This window comes from Diadema setosum, chromosome 13, assembly GCF_964275005.1.
Source record: "Diadema setosum chromosome 13, eeDiaSeto1, whole genome shotgun sequence".
NCBI lineage: Eukaryota > Metazoa > Echinodermata > Echinoidea > Diadematoida > Diadematidae > Diadema > Diadema setosum.
The window spans coordinates 9,328,020-9,351,265 of NC_092697.1; the positions used below are offsets into that span (position 1 = coordinate 9,328,020).

The window sequence follows — 23,246 nt, forward strand, 5'->3', positions numbered from 1 at the left end:
TACAAGCGCAGAAAGTTATCCACGCAGTACAGTCACCGCACCGATCACAACAACGCGGCTCAATAGCGACGTACATGTACTAGCAGCACATATACACACCACATCGCATCACACACTTGCTCACTCACCGTCATGCGCTCTGATTCGGGATCCACACACACATATACTGTACATGCACCAAGGTGGTCCTCCCTGGTTGCATGCACCCAGCCGGCCACAGACAGCCGCCTGTGTGTACGACGGTATTGTGAGAGGGAAAGAGAGGACGGAAAGAGAGGGTCGGAGGCCGAGGGAGGCTGAGGGAGGCTGAGGAAGGCTGACACGTGCTCGCTTGTTGTCACGCTTGTTGTCGGGTTACGCAAAAACAAACGATATGAAATGCATGCCCCCCTCCGCCAAAGGTTGTATTTTTTTTTTTTTTTTTTTGCTGCTGCTTTTGGTTTGTTTGTTCATTTATCTGCCTGCCTGTCTCTCTATTCGCAAAATAAGTGAACATTTGGGAACAGATTAGGATGAAAATTTCAGGAACAGTTGGTTGGTAAAATGGCGCAAGGAACAGATGATTAAATTTTGATAGTGATCGGGATTTATAATACCACCGGAATTCACCGCCAGGATCCAAGATTTTTAGACTTTGTTTCGTATATTTGAAAGGATTCGAATCAATTCTTTAGGAAGCTGGCCATCGGCAATGACGTAAAATATTAGATGCGTTGAAAGCATTGCCGCAGAGAGAAAATTAACCCCATCTTTCGTTAAAAAAAAAAAAGAAAAAAGAACGTGCGATGGAGTAAGCAAATGCAAATTGTTTGGTTTTTTTTTTTTGGGTAGTTTCAGCGGGTTATTTTTTTTTTTCTTTTACTTAAAAAGCCATGCGTTCCATTTGAGCCTTTTCACTCTCCATGGATTTGTAAACGTCATTCGTGACTATTCCATTTTCCTTCTCCGGGCCGACATTATAGTAATTCTGTCATGATGGTCTTTCAACTCAAGTTCAACGTACATAATGCTCCACGTGCTTCTGGCTTGGTTTGTTAACAGGTGCGTTTAGGGGGCCTTCATGGGTAGAAAATAAATGGATAATCATTCATCAATGTTCCCAGTTGGTTTACATGCTATTTACACGCTGTTTACGACCACTGAAGCAAGGTGGCAGTACGCACGGCATTCCTTTATCTGACACCTGGCTTTCGTGGAAATGTAGTGGAAATTTCCACAAGCCATGATATCAAGTTTCCCCTCTGCCTGCGGTCGTGTTTTTTTTTAATTCTTCATTACGAACATCAATTTGTTCAACTTGAAAATGTAGATAATTTGCTTCGAGCACGTATTTCTTTCTTTTATTTTTTCATTGCAGCGTCGGTAACTTTTGTTTTGTTCATCGTCCGTGCATGGCAGGGGTTCATGAATGGGAGTAGAACGATAGGAATGACTGGGGAGAAAATAAACTGAAAGAAGGAAGCATCTAGGGCAAGCTGTCTTTGTTTTTCTCTACACCAGCATCAGTGTGTGTCTGTGTTTATTCATTTTTTTTTTCAATAATGCTCTTGCTTCAAGGCGCTACGCTTTTCCCGCGTAATATTAATAATGGATACCGCACGCAGAGGCCCATGTTTTGACGTGAAGAACCATACATTCTTTATCTATTTATGATAATTTTTTCAATTTAAAATAAAGAATGTTTGGTTGTTCAAAGAATGTAAAAAAAAAAAATATACGTGTATATTATTTTGACATTTCATGCGCTTAACTGCCGAGCATTTTCTTTTTTTTTCCTTTTACGGGAGAGAGCGAAATGTTCTTCTCTTTAGCAATGACGGCCTATACATAGGCATACTGTGACGCAGTTTTGATTTTCGTGAACACGTGAATTGTTCTCCTTCCATACAATTCTTGATTTAGTGAAAGTTAACAATGTTTTTCACATTCACAAAAGCAGTTTGGTTAGCCTGTGTTCAGTTCGCTGCCAATGAAATTTCTAATTAAAGCGATGCCCCAAACGGGTTTACTCTGAGGGTTTGTTCCGAAATAATAATAGAATAATACTACATTCCTTATTATTCTGAAGGTTCGTTAATCGGACAATAATAAAGAAACAATGTCCGTTAATTTCCAAACAAAATCAGTTTTGTTATTTTGAACGTTCTACCAGTGAAATTTCGGAACAGTAAGTTTTCTTACACTGAGGGTTTGTTACTCCGACAGAAAAAAAAATAGTAATGAAAGTGTACTAGATTCTATATTCTGAAGGTTCGTTATCCGAAAGATAATAAAGAAAAAAAAAATGTCCGTAAATTTCAAAACGAAATCAGTTGTCATTTCGAACGTTCTGCCAGTGAAATTTTGGAATAAAATGACGGCACAAAACAGCCTGTTTTTTTATTCCAAGGGTCTGTTAATCCGACAGAAATAGCAATGATAAAATAATACATTGTTTATAGATTCTTTATTCTGAAGGTTCGTTAACCGAAAATTAAATAAAGAAAAATGTCCGTTAATTTCCAAACAAAATCAGTTTTGTTATTTCGAACGTTTTGCCAGTGAAATTTCGGAATAAAACGACTGCCCAAAAACAGTTGCAGTTTTCTTACTCTGAGGGTTCGTTACTCCGACAGATTAATGATAAAATGATGCTAGATTCTTTATTCTGAAGGTTCGTTAGTCCAAAAATGATTAAGAAAAAATGTCCGTTCATTTCACAACGAAATCAGTTTTGTTATTTCGAAAGTTCTGCAAGTGAAATTTCGGAAAACGACGGCACAAAACAGCGTGTTTTTCGTACTCTAAGGGTCAGTTACTCCGACAGAAATAGTAATGATAAAATAATACATTGTAGATTCTTTATTCTGAAGGTTCGTTAATCCAAAAATGATTAAGAAAAAATGTCCGTTCATTTCACAACAAAATCAGTTTTGTTAATTCGAATGTTCTGCAAGTGAAATTTCGGAATACAACGACGGCACAAAACAGCGTGTTTTCGTACTCTAAGGGTCTGTTAATCCGACTGAAATAGTAATGATAAAACAATACATTGTAGATTCTTTATTCTGAAGGTTCGTTAACCGAAAATTAAATAAAGAAAAATGTCCGTAAATTTCAAAACGAAATCAGTGCGTCATTACGAGCGTTCTGCAAGTGAAATTTCGGAATAAAACGACTGCCCAAAAACAGTTGCCGTTTTCTTACTCTGAGGGTTCGTTACTCCGACAGATTAATGATAAAATTAGTCAGTAATGAATCGTTTCATTTTATGATTGAACAAACCTTCGGAATAATGACCATCATTACATTTTTGTATGATAATCTGTTTGATGTCACGGCCAAACTACCGCAGTATACCCATATAAAGGAAAGTGCAACGATGTCCCGAAAGTTCTCGATCGCTTCTCGCGCATCTGCATGCAATAGGCCTACCACGTGGTCGAGCAGACGGCGAGAAAGCACAAACACTACGTGTATAGTTAGTTAGTACACGGCGCGCGTTGTTGCGATGCAGAGACGGCTAATTGTTGCAACAATGAAACAGGAAAGGCCTAAAAGAAATCGGAACCTTCACCATCGGCACCTACTTCTCTTTCATTTATCATTTAGGAACTGCCGCCAACAAAAGGTATGGAGTTTCTGCATTGTTTCCGTGAGAATATGCCCCTCACAACGTTCATTACATCTCCGTGAAAATGTCGCATTTAGTGGCATTTTAGCGGCGATTTATCTGTGTTGTATTGAGCATTAGCGAAGGCTTCCGCGCTTCGCGCGGGAGCGGGAACCCCCCTCCCGTACCCACCCCCAGAAAAGCGCGACTAACTGCCGACAAGCGTGAAGAAATTCCTGGCGAGAACCCTGATATATCACTACTGATTTGCCTTCCTGTCTTTTGATTTATTGAACCACACACTATTCTTTCACTAATGGGCCCCACAAAAAGTATTACAGTAACTAGTTAGGTGATACGCTATCAGCGTATCACCTATTGTGATTGTCAAAATCTCTCTTTATTTCTTTTTATTCTTCTTTCTTTCTGGACAATTTTGTGTCATCAATATCTCAAGAATGACATTATGGAATAACATGACATTTTCAGGGAACATGTCTCATGACAATATCTAGCCACAATAAGGTTTTCATGACAGTAACATATCTATGACGTCGTCTAGGCGCCATTTTGTGATTTTTGGACCATGTTACATGATCGATCATAACTTCATAACTAAAGGTCATTTCTGTATCATTTTTTGTGGACATAAAGTTCAGGTCACGTTCTATCTTACTTCTTTTGATGCTAATTACCAAGGACATCATTAAGTGCGCGTAAGCGCGCGTCAAAATTTTAAAAGGCTCAAAACAACTTTCCAATGGGAAATCTCGAAGTTTCAGACAATTTTATGCGTTTCAAACAATTTTGCGCGTGCGCGTCCGTCCGCGCATTTTCACGCGCACAGCGCGTCAGCAACATGAAAATACACTTTTTTTGACAGATTTGGATTCCTGATACTTTGAGCAACAATATCCATTGATTTCTAATCGATTCTGACAAATAACAAAGCAATGCACTTGCGTCAAAGTTCAAATTTCGCCTGCGCGTCTATGTGCAAATATAGTGAAAAAACATGTCTTTGTTTATTTCGCCATAGCTCTTTAAAACGTCAGGTGACCCTATGTTTTTATTGCATATTACAAAAGCATATAAATTGGACATGACGTTTCAAGTATCATTATTTCCATAATTACATTATGACGTCATCATATCGTCATCTGAAATCAAAAAAGTGGAATTAATTTTTTTGAGGTACTGTTTCTGACATTCATTTGCTCGTATCTCTGTTGTTTAAGCTCAATATTATCCCAAATTCAGATATGTTGTACTTTGAACATTTGTCTTTCAAGTCCATGTCATGGTTTTGAAATTTGATGACGTCATCATGCTTTAAATTGTGTTTAAAGGTAAAGACGCAAAATCGGACAAGTTTACGTGTTATGTCTATGGGAGGTGATTTTTTTAGAAACCATGCATTGACTTGACAACGTTCAAGCACCTTTATCTCAGCTGATTTTGCTTCATTTCCTCTGAAACTTATTTATGTTGTAGCTGTGACAATAAGCTGCAGTAATCATGCATTTTATTCTTTGAAATCTCCTCATGAGGTTGACAATTTTGCAATTTAAAACTGAAAATGAGAATGGAATGCGGACCAAACGATTCCTGATTCATCTTTCACGTACATAAGCTTACGTTCCTCTAATTTTCTCGTCGAGACGTATGGCCGAGTGGTTAGAGGCGTCGTCTTAGAAACGTGAGGTTGCACACGTACGGGTTCGATCCTCACAAGAGCACGAAAGAAAATATTATTTTTTTTTTTACTTTTTTTCTTCAATGGAGTACTACACCTTCGTCCATGTAGAAATCACGTTTGCATGTAAACACACCTATACGCACACACTCACACAGTATACCTTTGTTTTGCGTTGGAGACTGCATTACTTCGACTGCTGCAAAATTATAGTTTTGCAGGTTGGGCTTTTCAAACTGATATAGTATCCTGTAACAAAATGAAATTTGTTCATATCAATTCAGTAACACAATGTAGTCGTGGTTACTTTGTGCTGATTTATACATGTAACAAGCTATACATTGTAAAAAAGGTATTCAGTCTTCTGTATTGATGATTATTTGTCAATTAGTGGTTTTTGTGGAGTTTCAGATAGTGATAAAAAGTATGGATGATAAGTGCAGCGATAATTCCTATAGTTAGTTCAAAGCTGTGTTACAGATGTTTGATACATACATTTAGCATTGTGTGTGTGTATATACGTGTGTATACAGGTTGGCCATATGACACATTCTAGACAATTACTCTTAATTGATTAGCAAACGTGATCAGCTATGGAACTGAATATGGTACTAATGTATAATGTTAATGATTCTAATCAAACTGTGACGAGTTTAAAGGGATAGCGTAACTGTGTGTAAAAATAAGGCAATTATAAGGATATTTTAGGGCAATTTGATAACCATGCCTATAATAATTTCATACAGGTACTAACGCCTGCCTCATATTCATGTGATAGATCGTCATGTCAATAGCAAACTGACAACGTACGATGAATGTGTTAGATATTAAACAACTGTCTTTCAAGTCCATAACGTTCCCCATATTTTTCCGTCGAGACGTGTCGCCGAGTGGTTAAAGGCGACGTCTCAGAGACGTGAGGTTGCGGGTTCGAACCCCACAAGATCACGAAACAAAATACTTAGCTACTTGACTGTTTTTTTGTTCTTCAATTTTGTATTACATATTCGTCCATGTAGAAATCACGTTCGTATATAAACGCACCTATACACACACACACGCCATATCCCTCTTTTTTGTGTGTTGGAGACCACATTGCTTCGACTGCAGCAAAATTTTGCAGGTTGACTTTGTCAAACCGATCATAGTATGTAATGACGACGACTGAGGTGTTGTACTTTGAACAATTTTCTTTCAAGACCATGTCATTGTTTTGTAATTTGATGACGTCATTACACTGAAAATTGTGATTAAAGGCAAGGTATCAAAACCAGCCGATTATAGGTTTTATGTCTGCGGGACGTATTTTTCCCAAGTTGCCAGAAATGGCATAGCGACCTCAGTCGTTACAGGGCCGCTTTTCCGTCTAGCAATGCAATAGATGTTCACACGGCCACGTTAGTTGAGTGGGCATTGACTTTCCCCCCGTTATATCTATACATTGTTGTTGTTTTTTTGTCTTACCATTTCCGTGGATGACCCGTGGCCGAGTGGTTACAGAAACGGTTTCGCATGCACGCTCAATATAACTTCAAGGTGCCTATATCACATTCTTTTCTTTGTCGATCACAGATGACTGTCATCTGATGACCACAAGCGTATCACCTAACTCGTCCTCAATGTGACGAGTTTTCATGTCTCGTTACTTTAAAGTGATTGCAACTACCATGTCAACATGTGGAAATTCTGACAGCTGACTGGCTATTGCTACAGACATTGTTAATGCTGCAGAGCACAAAAATGTGATGTCATAGCCATTCATTGCCATGGAAACTGGTTCTAAACAACCTCACCTGGCCCGAGTGCTTATGCTCACACCTGGTTCATACCCAAGCTATAACAAAAAGACTGTGACATCAGCACCTTGGTACTCCATAAGCTCAGATCATGGTGAGTGTTGAGGTGCCACAGGACCTTGGGTAGGTGTAAATCATTGTGCATCTTCCCTGATATCACACAGATACACATTCTAATACATATATACTACCAAATTAAAGGGATGGTATCGTATTGGTTGAGGTGAGAATTCAGCTCTTAACTTTTTTGCGAGATACCTAGAAACCACATTATGAAATGTTAAAAAGCATATAATTCTACAAAGAATTCAAAGTTTATTTGATGAAATCCCGTTTTGGAATGGCTGAGATATCCAAAAACAAAATAAAACAAAGAAATCCTAATAAAAGGTGGGTCCAACTTTTTATTGGGGTCGCTTTGTTAGGCCATCTCATCCATTTCAAAACCAATTTTCATCGAACGAACTATGAATTCCTTTTAGAAGTATATGCTCCTTCATATTTCATAAGAGGTTTCTCACTGTCTCAATAAAATCGTCATCAAAAAAAGTTGAAAAACCTAGAGCCCCATGTTGAGGAAAACTGTACCATCCCTTTGACCTACAGATGCACATGTTGAAATACCTGCATCTTGCCACACAGGGATTTGTCCGAGAGTGTTGCAAAACGCTCCTCCCGGCTCTTCTCAACAAACTGCCGCTGGCGGGCGAACGCGATCTCGCAGTAGCGCTCGGCCTTGGCGCGCTGCTTCTCCGACATGGCTCTGTCCGGGGTGAGGAGAGCCGCGTGATTGGACACCTTGATTAGCAGACTCATGAAGCCAAAGGTCAATGACTTGATCCCCTCTCCTTCATCATTTTTCTGCAGGGAATACAACGATCGATAGTTTCACAGCAGTCAAGGAACTCTATCGTTGGTTGCACAATTGTTCAAAGTCTTTTGAAATTTGTTTATAATACCAAACTTCACATTTTTAACCCGACGAGGACAAGTCCAGAGTATACTGTACGAGCTGAAATTTTCGCATACAGATATTTTTGCTAATTGCTACTTGGAGGACATTAAGACTGAACTTAGTTATTCGCGCGTTGTTATTATCGCGGTTGTTATTTTCGCGGTTCAAAGGCGATTCGCGAAATTCGCGAAAATAAAACCACCGCGAAAATTTCAGCTCGTACAGTACTCGGGCAGGGGTCTATGGGAAATGCACGTTGTAGCAAAATCAGTCTTTAAAGGACTTTAAACTTGAACTGCTAATACCAAGAGAAGCGACATGCGCCTACTCACAAGAGACTACTAACCTTGATACCTGCGGTCTCATCGGTCATAACATCATACATTTTTTGATTTTCTTTTTTGATTGCAAATCACAATCCCAGCACAAATTCTCACCATCACGCATTACGCATACACAGAGTGACACATTTTACAAAGTTCATTGACCTCTGACCTGACAACTTTTCAATTCATTCAAACTTTATAGAGTTTAATTATATCCAGTCACATACACAGTAGCTCTTTGTGAAAAAAAAAAAAAAAAAAAAAAAAATCATTCTCAGGGCTGTGGTGAAACTGTAAAGAAGAACCGATGGACAACCAGAACATAGTTTTTCTTTCAGCACCTTTTGGACTGCAGAGGAGCAATTAACTAAACTGGGAGGTGCAATCAAAGATCACCTTATAGCAACACCGCCCTCTCTTGGCATTCTTGCCACAGTCACACGGGTCCTTCTGCCTCAGGACCAACTCCATGTCGGGCGAATCAGTGAGGGCTCGGTAGACTTCGATCTGGAAGGGACTCAGGTTGCAGAATACCACATGTTCATCTGAAAAGACAGAAATATAAACATTAATAGCGATAGCATCAAGACAGGATTTAAACAAAATAAAACATCATTCTCACAGGATCTTTCACATACAACATGTGATACTCAACTGACATATGCCAAAGATTTGCACACATATGCAAAACTGTATGTTTCCTTCGTGCCTTAAAGGGAAAGTAAACCCAAAGAGCAATGTGGATTGAGTGAAAGCAGTAATATTAGTAGAACACATCAGTGAAAGTTTGAGGAAAATTGGGCAATCGATGCAAAAGTTATGAATTTTTAACATTTTGTTGTTGCAACTGCTGGGTAAGGAGACTACTAGAGGTTATGACGTATGAGTGGACTACAATATAAAGAAAATAAAAAGGGAATTCAATAAAGATTCATTTTTCATGAAAATTACACATTCCATCAGCTTGATACTGACATATGTTAGGGGTAGCACTTATTCCCCCTGCTTTCTGAAAGCGGTTAGTCAAGAACTCTTTCATTTTGCTAGAAAAGTGAATTTTTGTGGAATTCCTTTTATATTTTCTTTATATTGTGGTCCTCTCATACGTCATAACCTCTAGTAGTCTCCTCATCCAGCGGTTCGAACACCAAATCTTTAAAAATTCATAACTTTTGCATCGATTGTCCGATTTTCCTCAAACTTGCACTGACGTGTTCTACTAATGTTACTGCTTTTACTCAATCCACATTGCTCTTTGGGTTTGTGTTCCCTTTAAAAAAAAAAATAAAATAGTAAAAAACATATCATACAGCATGTATATGATTACAGTCTAAACTATCAATACCATGATTGAGTAAACACTTTGGCCAATTAATTTACAACTCATTTCTGTTGTTGTCAATGATGATGTTTAGCAGAAACTGTGTGACTTTCACTAACCAGAAGCCTTGTCGTGACATGATGTTGAGAAAAGGTGAAAAAAGGCATTAGATGATGTCATTAAAGGTGGTAATTCATGTCTTTCTCACCTTTGGTTGGTAGTTGATGAGAGATGAGAGCCTTGGTCCGTCGTATCATCCACTTCCCTCGCAAACTGGCAAACTTCTTGGCCACTGTCGAAATGAAAATGAGACTTTATGAATTGCCAGTTTGGAGCACGTGTAGTATTTTTTCAGTGAAGAGAATATATTGGTATTTTTTCAATTTGTAAAGGACAAAGCAATTCGATGACCATCAACGACCAGGTAAGGCAAATAATTCTGGCACTGAAGCTGAGGGTTAATATTGTGATGCACAACAATGTCAGCTAGACTGTAGTTCTGTCATTATTTCTGTAAGGTTATTGACACCCATGTCACCAAAAAGATATATGACCTGTGGATCCATTGGTCTCAAGACCAGTGTTGACTTTGTGGTCATGGGTCACAGTAGTAGATGGTTTCAGAACACGATGCTGATGGTATGGTTTCAAACAGTTTTGGTTTATGACAACTACACAGAAAAATGCATCAATAATGACAGGAAAATAATGGCATTATGGTTGAATGAATTACTGAACAAAAAGCAGAGCTTTGAGACATTTCTTGAAAACCACAATGAAATAAAGACAGCAAGATTTTGGTGTCATTAATTTGTCAGTTTTGTCACCCACTTACGAAGCAAAAAGGTTGTCTAATGTGACTACAGGTATTACCTTTCCGAGCACGGGCCAGTTCCCGCTTGTTGGCATTGTACTTCTGTCCCTTGGTGATCACCTGTTCATATTCCAGACGGAAGTCTTTCCAGTCTCCCAGGCAACCAGGGTTGGCCCTAATTGGGGAAATCACCCCAGGGATTGCAGAGCATGCTTAAATCAAGTACATCTTTACAAAGTACAATCTAATTCATATGAGATAAAGTAATATCATTATGCATCTTTATGTAAGTACAGTTGAACCTCTCTTATCCGGCCTCCCTTTATCCGGATCTCTCTATTATACGGACGCAATCTCGCCGTAATTTTTGTTTTAATAATTACGGGAGGAAAGGGGGATTCCTAACTTCTTGAGAACTCCTACACAAACACACATGAATTACATATTACTTCGAACATGATTAACATACATTACATCAAATTTCCTTCCAAATTGCTTACCTTCAGACATTTTAACATCCCCAAACATCCTCAAATGTAACAATGAAAGGTTGCAGTATACACATTACTACATGTGGTACTACAATTCCCTACATCAGTACACGTGTATATATATGTACGTGTATAAAGCATTGAGTCTCCCGTATCCGGCCAAATCCCTTATCCGGATGAGCCCCGGTCCCGACTTGTCCGGATACGAGAGGTTCAACTGTATATACCTGGAGAAGCAACTGTTGTCATGGAGTCCTGTAAGTTTTTTCTGGGGAAAGGGGTGATGACAGACTGCAAGGATAACAGCCAAAAATTGATTGATGGAATACAAGCTATCCATGTAGATTGTAGTCACTGTTGCTGTGACTGCTGTAAATGGTTGTTTCCATGGCAGATAAATACTTTTGTTAACAGTACCTTCTGCATCTTGTTCACAAGCAAATAGTATTCTAAAGACCTCTCATGGAATTGCTGGATGCCATAAATACCAAAATTCCGTGTGAGACTAATACACTCCAAACATTATGACTGATGATTACTCTGTATCACTGCATTCACATTGGCCATGTGACTCTGCAGTTAGTGCTCGACTTGCCCGCGACTGGTGCGGCATATAATTCGATGTTAATGTGAAGACTCGCCCACTGCACCGCACCTCATCAACACCGTCTAAAACCAATCCTCCTGCTGACTAGGTTTGACTGCGGAGTCTGTGCGATGCTGATACGAGACGGCTGCCACTGTGAATGCATCCGCAACAGTGGCGCACAAGAGGCGCACAAAAATGTTTTGAGAGGTCGAATCGCGAAAATTACCAATTTTAAAACAAAGCAGAAATTTGAATTTAAAAAAAATATATAATAATTTCTTTTATATGTTTATTGATATCATCCATACTTATCATGATTATATATATCTATTTTATTAGATTTAAAGTTAACTTACTTTTTCATAAAAGTCAATTAGGTAAAATAATAACATTAACAGCTGTGCACACACAAGCAATGTAAATAAACAGAAGAACGATCAACTTTCATGCTGCCCTCACATGTGCTTTCGTGCGGTGTTAATCCACTTCAATGTAAGCATGTATGATAGGCTGTTGGTGCGCGACTTGTGCAAGTCGGTGAGCGCAATGTGAAGACAAAGCCTTGACTGATGCGAGACTGGTGCGGAACACTGCCTCACATCAGTTGCGGCTTAAATCTAATGACCAATGCGAATGCAATATTAGTCGAGTGATGCCCCCCAGCAACATTTCATTTTGCCTAGTACCCACCAGTCCAGCACACACCACAGCTCCCCCATCTTGTTCTGGAGGGCGGTCCCCGTCAATCCATATCGTCTGCTTGTGTTGATGTCCTTCAGGGCTTTGGTGATGAGAGCTCCTGGTTCCTGGAAGACAACACTCTGTAAACTGTACCACCCTGCCATCCATTCTCTATCTGCAGGTTTAACTACCGGTTTTTAAAGGTACAATATTCATTTGCAAAACAATGCGGAGAAATAATAGATAATGATAGCATGATAATGTGGTCTTATTTACCCAGGGTAGCCTCTTTAATATTAGCAGTGTTCTTTCAGAGGGGCTTGCAATTATCACTACACCAGCATTGTCAGCTACTCATTTTTACACCTGGGTCGAGAGGGACATTGTGGGTAAAAACACCTTGTCCAAGGACATAAGCACTAGGCTGGCCTTGAACTCAGGACCTCCATCTCAAAGTCCAGTCTTAACCACTACACCACTGTGACTCCTAAGAACGGATATCAACTCGACACTGCTATTAGCTCTACATAACAGTAAGATATCAACATGAAAAATCAAATGCTTTCATTTTCAATGCTTTCAGTTCAAGCATTAACCCTATTCTAACTGGGGGGGGTCAAATTGACCCCCCCTTCGACGTTTCGCGCCACGATTCCGCAACGCGCAAAGATTTTGCCGCGTCGTTTCATGACATTTTTCATTTAAGTCTCCCGCATATTTTGAGACCAAATTTGCGACGTCCGGGTACACCGTTCTGAAGTTATGCAATGTTTTGCATATGCATGTCAACCCGAAAACCGCTCGAAATCATGATTTCGTGTGCAAATCCAATGCAAACTGTGTTTTTTTGTTTAATTGATATAAATTAGATTATTTCAACTTTTAACCATTGAAATAAATCAATTCTATTGTAGATAAGCTTGAAAAAGTGCCTCCAACAAATTTTGGCAAAAAAACAATAGAAAACAAAAGATCGAAAAAACAATAAAATACATAAGAAATTAACAATAAAAAAACAAAAGAAAATGATTTTGATTGCGCTATTTTTTTACAAGAAAATTGTTTGATGTGTCTTGAGAAACTCTGACACAAAAATTTAATAATCCTTCAGTCTTTTTGATGGAGTTACAGGTGAAAATATGATTTCATGCATTAATTTGCATAATTATTTATTAAAAAATATGAAATCAACATTTTTCTGTTGTATGACCATGTAATCTTGTAGTTGACATCCGGCTCTATGTTCAGGTAAAATTTTGCGGCGATCACGCGATCGCCCCCCCCCCCCCCCCCCCCCCCCCAGTAAAAACTTGGTCTCAAATAGCCCAGTTAGAATAGGGTTAAACAACAAACAACAGAGAGACGGGAAGAATAGAGTAAGCTTCCTCAGTTTATACATTAAGGCTCCATCTAAATTTGGCAAATGACAGTTAAATACTGAGACTTGAAACTAGACTTCATCACAACTTGAAGAGGCAGACATGAGGAATACTGTAAAACATGATATTTTCGACAGCCTTCTGCGCAGCGTGAAATCTTTGCTAGTTGCCTCTAACATTCAATGCGTATAGTGTAGACAAGAACTTTTGCGTGCATTTTAATGTCGCGAATCTTGGCTCTAATAAAAAAAATTAAAAATGCACGCAAACATTTCTCGTTTTACAGTGTGACTGGTGGGAGACTAACACTTACAAAACAACACATTCTTTAGATATTTTATTCACATTTGATCTTTTTGCAGTAATTAGGATTAAATACTCCTAGAAAATGACAATATCATATGGCAGGTCAATATTACACTAAATATTTGATCCACACACTGACTCTATCAAAAATCTACACATTCATTCAGTTATTCCTTAACTAAAAAAGAAAAAAAAAATCATCATCATCATCATCATCATAATAATGATAATAATATTAACGAGATATGAAACTCGTCACTGAAGACGAGTTAGGTGATACGCTGGGGGTCATCAGATATCAAAAATGGTGTTAAATAACGACTTGAAGTTATATTGAGAAACATTCGTGAAGTCCAGTTCTTTATACAGTCCTACATAATTCAGATCAAATTGTTTCTGTCATGCAACCAAATGGAAATTTCATGCGTGTGTTGGCGTGTGCAAGTAAGTCGATTAGACAGGCTATGTAACTGAATACTTACCTATAGGTCTTCAAAATGTAAAAAAAAAAAAAAAACAGAAATCAAACATGGTGATAAAGTATTTTAAGAGTCACCTTCACTTTAACATTTGTATTTTCAAATATGAACTTTGACCATTATTTGCATAACCAAGAGGGCTATGTCTCATCTCGTCGTCATTATATAATATGATCAGTTTGACAAACTCTACGCCGTTAGAGTATCACCTAATAATTATAAAAACGTTCAAACATGGGGAGGCAGACCAACAGGGCATAATACCTTAATCTTGTGAACCTCATCAACAAAGACAGCATCCCAGGGAATTGTCAGCAAATCACCCTGAAAGAAGAGACAGAAACAGGAAAGACATAGATATCACCAGAAATACATTGACTTGCTCTCTGAAACTCTGTGTGTGTGTGTGTGTGTGAAGTCTGTGTGTAAAAATATAACTCTCCCCTTGCACCATGGATTCCAAACATTTATGCTTGTAGGGATGGTCCACTTTAATAGAGAATTAAGACTAATGATAGAAAATATCAGCATTGAAAGGTAACTTGCACTGAAGAGTTGAGTGAAATAACATAAAAATCATCACCACATAGGACCACTTTGATGTCAAATTAGGGAAAAGGCACCATTCCCCCCCCCCCCCCCAACACACACACAAAGAAAACAAACAAACCCACAGATGATGTTCCAAGACAAAAGTGACACAATTAACACAAATATTTAGGAAAATTCAGACAGAACTCAGTCATATATCAAAGGCAAAACTTACTATGTAGAGTCGGTAGGTTTCGTAGGTGGTGATTACGGCATCGAGGCGCCCTCGCTTGGCCTTTCTCAGTGTGTCATCTCTCTCTTTATCATGGTAACGCCTGTTGATCAACAACATGACTTTAATTAGCATGATAAAAAAATGACACAATCAAAAATCTAGTCTGTGTCAAATAAAAAATACTAATCACCATATTCCCATACTATCATATGCATTCGCTAAGTATAGCCAGCAAACCAAAATAAGTGTGTAACATGTACATCAGCACATTATATTACAACAATCTACATTTTTGTATATAAACATATAAGAGCATGTACCCATTCAAGGTGACAAGTAGCAAGTTTGCCCTACAGGCAAATCAAGCTCATCCTTGGAGTACAGTTAAAGTAAGACATTTCACATGTCTACCTCTATGTCTATATACAGTATATATCTCAAAGCATGTTCATCAAAGGATAGACTGTCTACAAGGCAATACGTCATCTCAGATAAATCCAACAAAGGATCATGCATGTATTGTATTATCTCAGTAGCTACTCACGCCACAGTGCAGTGCGTCCACGTCTCAAATTCGTCCAGCCAGTTGTAGAGGACCGAGTTGGGGCAGATCACGAGAAATATCTTGAGTCCATCACGCGACTTTTGAGGTGATTCCTGTAAGATTTTAGAGATTGTTAGAAAGATTGTTCTATCAAAATCAACTATTCCACCAGATGTAAAGAATATGTTCAGCTTAACGGCATTATTTACCATTTGCAAATGAAACAAAAACCCAGCTATATTGCTTCAAAATAGTTCCAAAAGGTGCGCTAAGGATAGAAACAACCAATGTAAAAAATTGAATCAGTATAATCAATGTTAAGTATTGTTAAATATTAAAAAAAAAATGTAAACAATAGTTATACATAGTGTAATAAAAATGTGCCCAGACTAAACCGTCTACAGTTATGGTTCAATGAGAAAAACAGTGATATCTCCTTATATTTCAGGCTTTATTGCAAATTTGTATATGGTAGGATGTTTTGAGATAAAACTGACCTACACATATGCATCAAATGTGATATCTTGAACACTTTTTAAAATCACTGCTCCCAATGGTAAACAGTACCTTTAATTTGTGGAGAAATGTACATTTATCTCATTTCCATAAAACCCTTAGAATAACTTTTAATTAACACATCAATTGTAGGTTTGTGTTTTCTTTTTTTGAAGTTTACATGGCTGAATTATAAGTAAAAAAGTAAGTATTCCTTTGCACAACTCGATATTTGCTTCACGTGTATGGACTCATTCAGAATAGATTAATATGAGGTCTCTTGGAAGACAATGGAGTGATAGATTCTACCACAAAACACACAAAAAAGAAACAACAAAAATCACTAGTAGAGTATTGATATGCTGACCTTTTGAAGAAATTCTGGTAGTCTTCTCTCGCAGTCCTCTTTCCCTCCAGTTTTACCAAGCAAGGCACAGATAAATGCTATCACCTAAAATTGGACACAAATGCATCCTATTACATCAGCTTTTTACTCTTCGGTAATGCTTACTAGCAAGATGTGATACTTAGACAGTGCATTATCAATAGTGCATACTGAGTATATATTAAAGATGCACAACACAGAGCCTAGTGACGAGAATGTAAGGATGTTTTCACGTAGACACAAACACACACAAGTTGGCCTGAGGCTTTCAGTGACACAAGAAGAATCTACTTGACACATGAAACAGTACCATCTACCATCAGGGTAAAAATTGTTAGAACAGTAAAACAATCAAAACAAATCAACTGAAAGAAAATAATTGAGTAAATAAATAATTTTCATACTTACGATAAGTGCTACACCTAACATAGTAATTATCAGCTGTTTTGGCACAGTTGATAAGAAAATGGACCGTCAATCCGAGGTCCCTGGTTCAATTCCCTCGGCCGCAGTGGGGTGTGCCCCTAGGTAAGGCACTGTATTCTCATTGTCTAATCCTTCGGAGGGGACTTAAAGGTTGTATACCCCTTGCGCAGATGTCACAAAATTTAGTATGGTTGAAGAATGATGTCTCCAAACATTGTGTATAAAATCTCAGGGTAATACACCTCACAGTTAAAAAAAAAAAAAAGAAAAAGAAAAAGAAATGTAAAACTAACTCCATGACACAAGAATATGCTTCCCCTTTATACCAAGAATAACAAATGAAACCCAAAAATAATAATAATAATAGATAAAATGGGGAGGGGGGGGTCTGAATAAATTCAATGGAAATCTATAGTGTTATTTCCCGTTCCATTTTAAAAGTAGTTTCCACTTCTATTATTCTGAGGAAAGGTCTAAATCACCTCTACAAAAACAGCTTATGAAAAAAATATAATTTTCAGGGTGGCAGAAAGGACATGCCAGATTTAAAGCTGGTGGTACTGTGGCCACTTGCTTAGAAGCATTCCTTGCTTCCTTTGTAGCCACCATGTAAAAGCGAATCATAATACAAAATCAGGTGAACTGCATGAAATCGAGCAAGAGCTGGCATACCTGAACTGTCTTGCCAAGTCCCATGTCATCACCCAAGATGGCTCCCATGTTCTCCTTGTAGTGATCGTAGAGAAACTGGATTCCTTCCCTCTGGTAGTCTCTCAAGTATCTGTTGATTGTCCCGGGCACCTGAGGATTGAAATCAAACAAAAAGCTAAGATTGATTAGAAAGGCATATATAACAAGATAATTGTAATCTACTTATAGCTAGAAAAGTCCCTGGACTAAATTGCAATTAATATTCACTGTGTTCAAATTTCAAATATCATTTTGAGCTTCTGAAAAAAAAAAAATCATAAATACAACTTTATGAACAACTAAATAATCTAAATAATGACTACAATGAAAACTCTCATGGATCTGGAAGAACAAATCTGGCTGTACTTCAACACTTTAATGCACATATTTGCTCTATGGCACCGCTACTACTGTTCCCTAAATGCATAAGAACTTAGAAGGTATATATGTGCACATTATGGGATTGAGAGCAGAATCTAATCATAGCCATAGTAGTATGAGAGCAGTGGTTATAAAATCAATATGAAGTTGCATGAACTGTTGGTGGAGTGGGGAACATTTTGAATAGCAATCAGAATGTATTCTATTATTTCTAAGATTAAAAATCTGAAGAAAGATGCCCTGTAAACAAAGGTCATTCACTCCGGAATGTGTGTAAAACAATAATGGCCATTACGTTGGCCAAATAAAAGTTATTCTGTTTAAACTTTGGTATCTGGGTTCCAGGATGCCTCTGCCCAAGCCTGCCCCTGTGCCCTCTTATAAAATTTGCCGGTACATACACCACAACTAATCAGTTTATACTTCTCATCATAAACACTCTAATTTCTTTTCAGTGAGATGGCTTTAATACATATTTGTACTGTCTCCATCATAGCTCATATATTCATGAATGTATTTATATGCAGTCTGTTTTTACGTTATGTTCTGCTCTGCTTTCAAAGCGAATAGTTTTCAATCAAAGCCCTAAATCTTCACATATGTACTTGAACTAGACTGAAGCATTTTAACCCTAAAAAGACTGGGGGGCCTAAAAGGCCCCCCCTCGACATTTCGCGCGATTACTCTGCAACACGCAATGCTCTCGCCGCGATGCTCTATGACTTTTTTCTTTCGAGTTTCCCGCACATTTTGACACCAAATTTGTGACGCCCGGGGGTACGCTTCAGAAGTTACATAATTTTTTGTACATGCACGTGAGGCCAAAAATGGCTCAAAAATGTGATTTTGTGTACAAAGTCAACGCAAATTGAGTTTTTTCACATGGTTCATATAAATATGCTTATTTTTACTCTCAATGGCTAAAATTAATTTGTTTTAAGAGTATTATGCTTCAAAAAGTGTCTGCCACAAATTTTATTTAAAAAAACAACGAAAACAAAAGGTCGAAAAAACAAAGAAATACATAAGAAATTCAAAATACAATAAAATAAATAAGAAATTAATTTTGATACCGAATTTTTTTTCAAGTACATTTGCTAAGAATGCCACAAAGAATAATTAGACCAAAAATGAGCACTTTTGGAGCTTTATTTACTGATTTAGATCAAAGAGTCTGATTTCTCGCATAAATTAGCATAATTAATCAAAATAAAATAAAAGAAGACTATTTTGGAAAATTTAAATATACGATCTTGTAGATTACACCGCACACTACCATTGTGCAAATTTCCGCGGCAATCGCGCAATCCACGGCCGAGATCTTAAGGGGGTGCCCTTTAGGGCCCCCCCCCCCCCCCCAGTCTTTCGAGCTACCAAAATAGTCCAGTCTTTTTAGGGTGAAAGTATGGTGAACATGAAAAAAATGTCGGTATTCATAAACAAAGTGATTTATATATTTCTGCAAAGCTTAGGTCTCTAGGAATATGAATAGTTAACTTTCAGAAGGTGAAAATGTCTTTAGAACGATTGAGAGATGGTGTTTTGAGGCCCTTTTTAGACCACCTGAACCCGATCTGATGGCAAAATTTTGGTGACCAAAATTATGACGTCATGACATGGACGAATCAGCCCTGCGCTCGCTGATGTGATACGCTAGCTAACTTTGCACCTAAGCTACGCTCTGTATCACGCCGCGCGCGCCGTGGTTCGCATTCAAAGCGTGAATCCACATGATGGCCTGAGTGCACCGAGGTATCTGTATGTGTCTTGTTTACTCTATCAAGCAAAAGTGAGTTATAATTTCACTTATTGAATCCATCTTCCTTCGAATTACCATGAAGTATACCTTTTTAAATTTCTACCTGCGCTTTCGCGCCTCAGTCTCTACTCTTAAACGGCTTATAGTAACCGTTTAATAGGCCTAGTTAGTACAGTAGTAGAGCCTAACGTTACGGTAGAACAAGAACTCTGACCTAGCTAACGTAAGGATCTACGTAGTGGAGTAGCCTATGTAGGGTTGGACCTACTACTCATCGACCGCCTAATGTTTATTTGCTTGATAGAATATCTAACACTGAAATTCACATAAAAAACTTGACCTACGTGACTGAGAAAATCCAGCTCTATCAAATGCCGTTGTTCCCTTTTCGATTCGAAGTTTCAGTGCAAAAATGTCGCCGACGAACTAGCGTGGCCTCGTTTCAGCTCCCCGCGGTAAATCGTGTTATCAGGATCGACCGCTGTTTTTTGCATTGACAATGCACGCAAACCGAGTTGTATTGAACACCGTGTTGTAGAAAACGTCAACGAAGCTTTTTAGGAACTTCCATAGGACATTACATTGTGCTGTCATTACGATTCGGTGAAAATATTCATTCGAAATTTTGTCCTTGATTAAAACCATTAATGAACAATGAATTATCACGTTTTCCCACACCATCCTCATCTACATTCAAAGCCGATCCATTTTTATGTGCTTTGCGCGCAGACGAAGTGCGTACTAAGTGTTCAGTGCGCGAATTATACGCGGTCGGTTTAAAAGAATGTGGTCGATATGTAGTGGGGCTACCACACACACCAAACTAGCTCTCCGGCAGGGACTCGGCGGTTCGCTACTGACGTTGCTTCAGACTATATTATTAGTATTATTATGGCTATTATTTATTTATTTATTTATTTATTTATTTATTTATCCATTCATCTCTTCTTCTTTTTTTAAATAATGGTACATTTTACCCTGCTGTTTCTGCCGATAAAGCAGATGCGACTAAAGACAGGCAAGGTACAGTATTGTATTGCATCCGCTCACAAAGAACTACGTGCTTTATGAATGGCGGACTCGATGTAGAGCTAGCTAGCGCTGCACACTCGATCGTAGTAAGGGTGCATTCGTCCACGTCATGACGTCATATTTTAGGGCCCCGAAAAAGACGGCCGTTCTGGAGCGAAAATTGGTGAAGTAAATCAGTCAGTTTTAACTCGCGATTTTTCAGTGGTACGAATATATTTTAAAAAGTCATATAAAAAATCTGTTTTAACAGACATTTCCCTCTGCTTTGACACCTTCTTTTGTATGATTTTCTTGATTTTAATGTCTCGTTCACCATCCTTTAATGGTGTCGATAATGCAGCACATAGCTAGAGGGCTACAGTGGGCAAATCTCAGTTTTGTTTTCTGTAGTCATTAGAGATTTTGGCTTATTTATTTCATTTGATTATCTATATCTACTTTTCAGTTTTCACACTCTCATTTTGAACATTTGAATAATTGAGGTCAGATTATGTACATTTCTCAGAGATATTAGGGATCGTTTCTCTCTGCTGACTACTTTGGCTGATCATGATGGCCTTCAAAATCTTTGAGGTACAAAGAGAACGATGAAAGAGAGTTGTCCCAATGCCCCCATGACAGCACGATATGCAAAGACTGCATGTGGCAAATTATGAATGCTTGAAAACTGAAGGTCAGATTGTATGAATCCATTACAGATATGAGGATCGTTTCTGTACCTGAACAACGGTGTCTTCACTTGCAGCCGACAGAATAAGTGGATCTTTGGAGCCTGCATCAGATTTTCCAGGAAAGAATGGCTTCTCCATGTCACTGGAGCTAAATCCTGAGGAAAAGGGGGGATTTAAGTAGGAATGAATTCCAAGACGTCTCAGGACAGGTACATCATTGTCACCAAAATAATGCATCAATCACAAGCTAGCCCCTAACCCTTTACCTGTCCCATATGAAAAGGAAGACAAAAAAAAAAAAATATTTATAAGATCAAACAAAGCTTAAGCATGACACCCAAACATTTCACTGACAAACAACTTTGACTACCTCGTTCCCAATGAGATCAGCATAATGATAATGTTTACCACACATCATGGACATTTCCTCACCTTCATCCAAATCAAGGTACTCGTTTGTGGAGATTGGAGAGCTTCTTGTGGCTGGTGAGTTAGACTCACAGGATGATTGGATATGTGTGGTTTTCCTAGGTATGAGAAAAGGCAGCAATGCACAAAGTTTTATATAAAACAGTAGGATTAATGTAAGGAAATATAAAGACACCAAACATAAATATCAAAAGACAGTTTGCAACCACTGATTCATTGGGTCTATCACTAACAAAGTGATACTTTTCACCTGTACTCAAAACAGTCACTACACACTAATTAAAGATTCAATCTAGTAGCCTGCATGAAACACTTTAGTCTGCAATGCATCCAATATCCTGTGTATGCTGGTGTTAATGATTTGAATGCAGCAACAGGTAATCTTGATCAGACACCATTTTTAACAAGTTCCATATATATTGGTCCTGACATTACTGCTGAACGATACAGGGCTAATTCTACATTTATAACACAGAGCAAAGAGAAGTTAAATTTCTAAAGAGTGTTTCTGAATGACTGCTGAGGTACCTCTTAGAAGGACAGTCACCTGACAAAGATGCACTGCTATATACACACACTTAAGGCAAACAGATTTAGCAGTGCTCATCAACCAAGCTAAAATGTGTATGAGTACTGTATACGCTATAATTTTCGCGTACATAAATTTTCGCGAATTGCCGATGTCACACATTTTCGCGAATGGCTAAATTGGCAATTGGGGGACCAGAGAAAATATGAAGTGACAAAGAAAGTGTGAATTTTCAACTTACTAGCAACGAATGCTACCACAGCGACTGGGCTGTGTATACTAGAGATTCTAGTAGTTAGACGTGGACATGCTCTATCACGAACAAAGTGATACTTTTCACCTGTACTCAAAACAGTCACTACACACTAATTAAAGATTCAATCTAGTAGCCTGCATGAAACACTTTAGTCTGCAATGCATCCAATATCCTGTGTATGCTGGTGTTAATGATTTGAATGCAGCAACAGGTAATCTTGATCAGACACCATTTTTAACAAGTTCCATATATATTGGTCCTGACATTACTGCTGAATGATACAGGGCTAATTCTACATTTATAACACAGAGCAAAGAGAAGTTAGATTTCTAAAGAGTGTTTCTGAATGACTGCCGAGGTACCTCTTAGAAGGACAGCCACCCGACAAAGATGCACTACTATATACACACACTTAAGGCAAACAGATTTAGCAATGCTCAACCAAGCTAAAATGTGTA

General features: G+C 38.2%; 1 protein-coding gene across 1 annotated transcript in view; it reads right to left on the bottom strand.

Annotated features, from left to right (window-relative positions):
* LOC140237152 (uncharacterized) overlaps window positions 1-23,246 on the bottom strand; it is a 43,393-nt gene that overhangs the window by 17,333 nt on the left and 2,814 nt on the right. The window contains exons 5-16 of the mRNA XM_072317094.1: window positions 22,007-22,101; window positions 21,623-21,729; window positions 17,714-17,842; window positions 16,598-16,681; window positions 15,736-15,848; window positions 15,192-15,291; window positions 14,690-14,749; window positions 12,271-12,386; window positions 10,560-10,675; window positions 9,895-9,978; window positions 8,762-8,910; window positions 7,709-7,945 (exon numbers count right to left, since the gene is read on the bottom strand). Of these exons, the coding sequence (XP_072173195.1) occupies window positions 7,709-7,945; window positions 8,762-8,910; window positions 9,895-9,978; window positions 10,560-10,675; window positions 12,271-12,386; window positions 14,690-14,749; window positions 15,192-15,291; window positions 15,736-15,848; window positions 16,598-16,681; window positions 17,714-17,842; window positions 21,623-21,729; window positions 22,007-22,101 (1,390 nt within the window). The remainder of the gene's footprint in view (window positions 1-7,708; window positions 7,946-8,761; window positions 8,911-9,894; window positions 9,979-10,559; window positions 10,676-12,270; window positions 12,387-14,689; window positions 14,750-15,191; window positions 15,292-15,735; window positions 15,849-16,597; window positions 16,682-17,713; window positions 17,843-21,622; window positions 21,730-22,006; window positions 22,102-23,246) is intronic.